This window comes from Rhagoletis pomonella, unplaced genomic scaffold (assembly GCF_013731165.1).
Source record: "Rhagoletis pomonella isolate Grant_MI unplaced genomic scaffold, Rhpom_1.0 Rhpom_scaffold_00008, whole genome shotgun sequence".
Classification (NCBI taxonomy): Eukaryota; Metazoa; Arthropoda; class Insecta; order Diptera; family Tephritidae; genus Rhagoletis; species Rhagoletis pomonella.
Genome location: NW_023458562.1, coordinates 14,217,788 through 14,223,321, shown reverse-complemented (window position 1 = coordinate 14,223,321; position 5,534 = coordinate 14,217,788). Strand labels below are relative to the sequence as shown.

Genomic DNA, 5,534 nt, shown 5'->3' with positions numbered 1-5,534 from the left:
CGTGTCAGTTTGAAGTCGATCAGACTCTCTCGTTTGTGGAGGATGGTCATGAAGGAAGATCAGGAATTTTCCGATAAACTATGCCAGCTGAATAATTGAATGACCTTGCAGCCTTCATTCGTATTCAGGGTAAATGCAACGACCTTGAGTTTAACTTAAATATAATTGCGGTTAAGCTACACCCCTTTTAATAAGGGTTTGTGTATTAAGTCATAACCTCGAGGACTTTGTTTGACAGGGTATTTAAAGGAAAGATAGACAAAACCGATGCCCCAAACCGTGTGTAGTTTTTAAAGTATTTTCGCCGTCATTTAGGCTGGTAGGGCATAGCAATCGCAACTAATCTCCATTCAAGTATACAGCTGGTTTAGATGACTAAGAATATAGTCTTATGGGGTATCTTTCGCAATTCGACTAAAGGCGGTTGGCACAAGTAAAGGCTTATTCCTCAGATTTCCGTAATATTTAAAAGCAACTATAATTTATAGCGCAGTGGTAGGTAGAATACTAATTATTTGCAGAACAGTTAGCACATAGTCCGGAATACTCTGAAACGACTCTACGTTTGTAGTCAACTAATAACAATCTGGAGCTACCGCGTTGAATTTTCTTCTCCACATATCGTCGTTGTACTCTATGTGTGTGCTCTGCATTTAGAATGGTGTCGGAAGGTGCTGCTCTTGTTATAGCAGAGTTATACCGAATTTATATGGCCACACAAGAGAAACACGAGCTTTATATAGCAAAACGAGATCTTCCAAACACTGATCGCGAGGCTTGCAGGAGCTGAAAAAGATAACAGGGTATGACACAGCGGAAAGCAAGATGTGATGGACTCATCGGCTCATTCTTAGGCTTGAAATATGGCTTAGTAGGAAGCACGGCGTGGTAGACTACTATCTCACGCAAGTTATTGGCGGCCATGGTAGCTTTAAAAATTATCTCCATCGCTTCGGGCACGAGGAATATCCTTTTTGCGAAATTTGTGGCCCGGACACCTACGAAGACGTAGGGCATGCCATATGTACTTGTCCGTGATTCAGTGATCAACGACAAAGATTGAAAGAAGCTTTGGCGCTTAGAGCGTGCGAGGAGGCCAGTCTGCAGTGTTTAAGCAGAAATTAGGCAGCACTAGACACGAGGACACTTACGTTCATACTGTCATAGTGTTCGGGGAAAACCGGACAGAAAAAGACGGATTTTTTGGGTTAAATTTTCCATCTCTATAAAAAAGCATATATATTTAGTTTCCCGTAAAGTCGAGTGACTTCCATAATTCACCTGCCGGCCTCTTTCCTAGTATTCATAAAACTCCCTTCTCATGAGCTGATTTTTGTCCACTGGAAAATTGTCTCAGAAATAGAGTTGCCAAAACATTTACACTAGCCGACAATAATCGCATACAGCAAAAGCTTCAAAAGGTCAGTAATCGAATAAATAAACTCACTTAAATTCTGCCGATTTTTGTCGACTGCGTCCGAGTGAATTCCATTTACAAGGCTATACTTTGGGGGAATCAAAGAATCGACTAGAAAATTAACTGTATGCAGACAGTTTATGTATGTGAAGTTGAAGCATTTCGAGAAATCAGATCTCGGTGCTCTTTAATGGGAGATACAATTCCTCTTTTGGCTTGGGTTCAAGAAGAATTTTTATTGAAAGTGAAATTTGCTATGTAAGTGCGTATCATTTTAATAATCTTTCGACTTTTTAGACCACAATTTTCCCATGCATCGATACCAACTTATTTTGCACTAATTTAGGCAACCCCGCCAATGAGTTCCAAAAACAGAACCCAAAATTCATCGTAACAAAATCATTTGCGCTTTTCATTTCCTGCCAATGTAAGAAAAATCGGTACAAAAAGTCGAAACAAAAATTTATTTTCCAAAATTATTGAAGAAAAAAATTAAAAACTTCGAATTCAATTCAAAACGCCAAAGTGCGCAATCCGCTGCGACCGTTTTGGCATTCCTATATTAAGCACAGTACGCAAATGACGACAGCGAGGCAAGATGAAGCGGACGACCACGATTCCCTGGAGTCCGATATAGAATTTGTCGAATGGCGCAGCTTAAACAAAAGAATGCCGAAATCTGCTGTAAATGCAGCTGTAAAAGTCTCACAAACCGAGGCGTTAGATGGAGAACGAGATCAACGCTTGCACGGCGGTGCCGCCTCCGCTTACGACGACCTGAGCGTAACTTCGTTTTCTTCAGCGGCTGAGGAGGATGAGACCGATGCTGATGTGCAAGTAGCCAAGCAAAGAAAGAAGAGTAAATATATGCGCATAGTAAAAATCGCTGTGCTCTTTGTGTTTTGGATTATCTTTACTAGTCTACTGTTGATCAAAGGCGAACACGAACATACCGTTGAGAATTTTATTTGTGTGCCAAATGGCACGACGAAGATATTTCATGTGCCGGAGGAGTCCACAGCGACAGGATTCTTCATCAAGTTAACGGGTCCATTTGTAATGATTTCTAAAGCTGAGCTAATTGAAATGGGCGAGCATAAAAGCACTTTGACCATTAAGCTGGTGCAAGCGGGGCATAATGGAATGGCGCCGCATGATGTCAGCAAAATGTGGGTCTTGAATTTAGTTAATTCGACGGATTTGCAGCAAATACATCTCATAGAGCGAACAAAACTCTTCACTTTGCAGAATCTATCAGCAAATGGCAGCAAAAAGCTACTAATTAGCTTACAAACAAATATAGTAGAACCACTCTCACTGGGATTCTATTACGAGCCGACGCCTATCAATTTGGAAATTGGCATTGCTATTGCCTTAATACTGGTCATGGGCTTCTATATAGTGCTCATGCTGGATATTGTGCATCGAGCGCTGGCCGTCATCATCTTTTGTACGCTCTCGATAAGCATGCTCGCGGTGCTCAATCTACGTCCTTCGTTGCGCACCATCATCAGCTGGATCAACTTTGAGGTGCTGTTGCTACTCTTTGGCTTTACGCTCATCATTGCCATTTTGGCAGAGACCGGCATCATCGACTATCTCACCGTACGCATATACGAGATTTCGAATGGCCATATTTGGCCAATACTAAATTGCCTTTGTCTCATCACATTTGTTGGCTCTTCGCTGTTTGACAGCATACTCATGACGCTGCTCATTGCGCCGATTACGATGCGCATTTGCGAATTGATGGAACTAAATCCGTTGCCATTGCTCACCTGCCTGATCATCTCGTCGAATGTCGGTGCTACGCTGACGCCAAATGGTGAGACACCGAGCGACTATGTTACACAATATGAGGTACTACGCCGCGAGGGCATTGACTGGCTCGTCTTCATCGAGCACATCTTACCAGGTACGCTGATTGCGGGCGCCAGCGCCTACGTCTATATGCGTATCATCTATAACGATTCGAACAGTATGCGCTTTAGGGACGGCACCGAAGTAGAGCGTTTACGTCGCGTCATTAAAGTTTGGTCGCGTACGGCCAAGAGTATAAGCCCCTATTCGCAGGACGAGAAAGCCATGCGTGCAACGGTGTTGTCGAAAGTGCGCCGACTGCGCAGACGCTTGAAGCGAATTGGCAAAATGCCAGCACCCTCGTCGGACTACAAGGAGACGGTGAGCGCACTCAAGGCAAAATTTAAGATAACCAACTCAGTACTGCTCATCAAATGCTGCTTTGTATTCTTCTTCGTGTTTGTGCTCATCTCGCTGCATCTCTTTCCCAATGTGCACTATCTTTCCACAGCATGGACCGCACTGCTCGCCTGCATATTGCTGCTCATACTGGCAGACACCGAGGACTTTGATGGTATACTCGGTCGCATTGAGTGGTCGACGATGCTTTTTCTCGCCTGCGTGTTCGTCTTCTCTGAGGCTACCTCGCAATTGGGGCTCTTCAATGTGATTGGCAATGTGATGGGCAATCTTATTAGGCATAGCAGCTCTAGCGCACGCCTAAGTGTTGCCATTTTAATCGTCTTGTGGTTTTCGGCATTTTGTGCTGCCTTTCTCACCAACTCCTCGGTTAGCCCCATGATGTTGCATGCTGTAATACTTGCCACTGAGGATATAGAACAGGAGCATTTGCCGGTGCAGCCACTTATTTGGGCAGTCATATTTGGCACTGGTCTGGGCGGCATTAGCACAATTAGTGGCACCTATGCAAATGTCATCTGTGCGGGTTTGGCGGAGAAGCATGGCTACAACTTTCCCTTCTTGTATTACTGCAAAGTGGGGTTTCCCATTATGTTGGTGTGTGTGTTGAGCATCACCGTCTATCTGATGATTGCTCATGTCTTGTGCCATTGGCATTGAACTGCTAATAGTTTTTAAATGAAACAATTAATTTATTTCTTTAACGGTATGTATTTCTATTGTGTGTGAATTGTGTGTTTAAATAAAGCTTTTTATGTAACTGAAACTCAGTTAGGAATTCGAATTCATTTGTTTATTATGTAATACCCAAATTCGATACTACTAAAGTCGAGGGTATCACAAGATATCATAAATATATAAGTTTTGATCTCGAATGGAGTCGGTTAAGGCGTCTTCATAGGGTAATCTGAAATTTTACCCTTATGCTACACTCCTTAACCGCCTCCAATCGCGACCAAAATTTATGTGTGATATCCTTGACTATAGTAGCATCGACGTAAGGGTTGAGGCTTAGGAAATGTGATGTAAAAGTTTGCTTCCTACATTTAAGTACCACCCTAGTATATATATAAAATAAAAAATCAATAGCGAAAACATTAATCCTACAATTAAAATAAAAAAAATTATGAAAAATATGAGGTATTTTTGAAATATAGGGTCAATCACACCGGCCTTATTGTTCCCATCCTCATGTTTGAGACCATTATACTAAAATTGGAACGGTGCAGAGATGTTTAACATGGCCTTGAGAAAGCACATCTACACACGCATGTAAACATTTTTTCACATGTTCCTGTGAACATTGTTATGTAATGTGCATACGCTGTGCCAGTCTTTCATCATAATCTGCTTTATTAAAAATTCTCGGCCGAAAGTCAGTGCGTAGGTAGTGTATAAAGAATTTGAGAAAACGTCATATTTTGCGGATTTGCGATTTTTAATTGTTATTTAATAGGATTTGCATGTGAATGCTTTCACTTTTAAGGATATTTTTAGAACTGGAATAACTTAGAAGTCAACGAAAGCGATGTTAGTATAGATACAGGGTGAGTTAAATATTTATTCTACACTTAAATGAGTATTCGTAAAACAAAGCTTTTGAGATAGGGCATTTTTCAATCCAAATCTGAGGCAGGACGTTCTTCGACCAAATTCTGAAGTGGAGCGTTCTTGAGCCATTTTCTAAAATAGGGCATTTTTTAACCGGTTGCCGAGATATGTAGGTATATCTACCACTCAACCGTCGATATAGTATGTTGATAAACTAAAATATTGTGTGTGTCAAAAAATTAACACACACTTGTAAAACCTAATTTTCTAATTTTCGATCACTCATTTATTAATAAACTCGGGTGGCGTAGCCGAGTTATATGCACAAGAAATGTTGAATACCTTT

General features: G+C 41.5%; 1 protein-coding gene across 1 annotated transcript; it reads left to right on the top strand.

The window, feature by feature from the left end:
• The first annotated feature begins 1,996 nt into the window (after positions 1 to 1,996).
• Positions 1,997 to 4,297, top strand: LOC118745085 (P protein-like). The gene has a single exon (XM_036478622.1). The coding sequence runs from the start codon at positions 1,997 to 1,999 to the stop codon at positions 4,295 to 4,297; it is 2,301 nt and encodes a 766-aa protein (XP_036334515.1).
• Positions 4,298 to 5,534: the final 1,237 nt, after the last annotated feature.

Excerpts from the sequence above, each read along its gene's own strand:
- LOC118745085 (XM_036478622.1), top strand. The coding sequence starts at position 1,997 with ATGACGACAGCGAGGCAAGATGAAGCGGACGACCACGATTCCCTGGAG.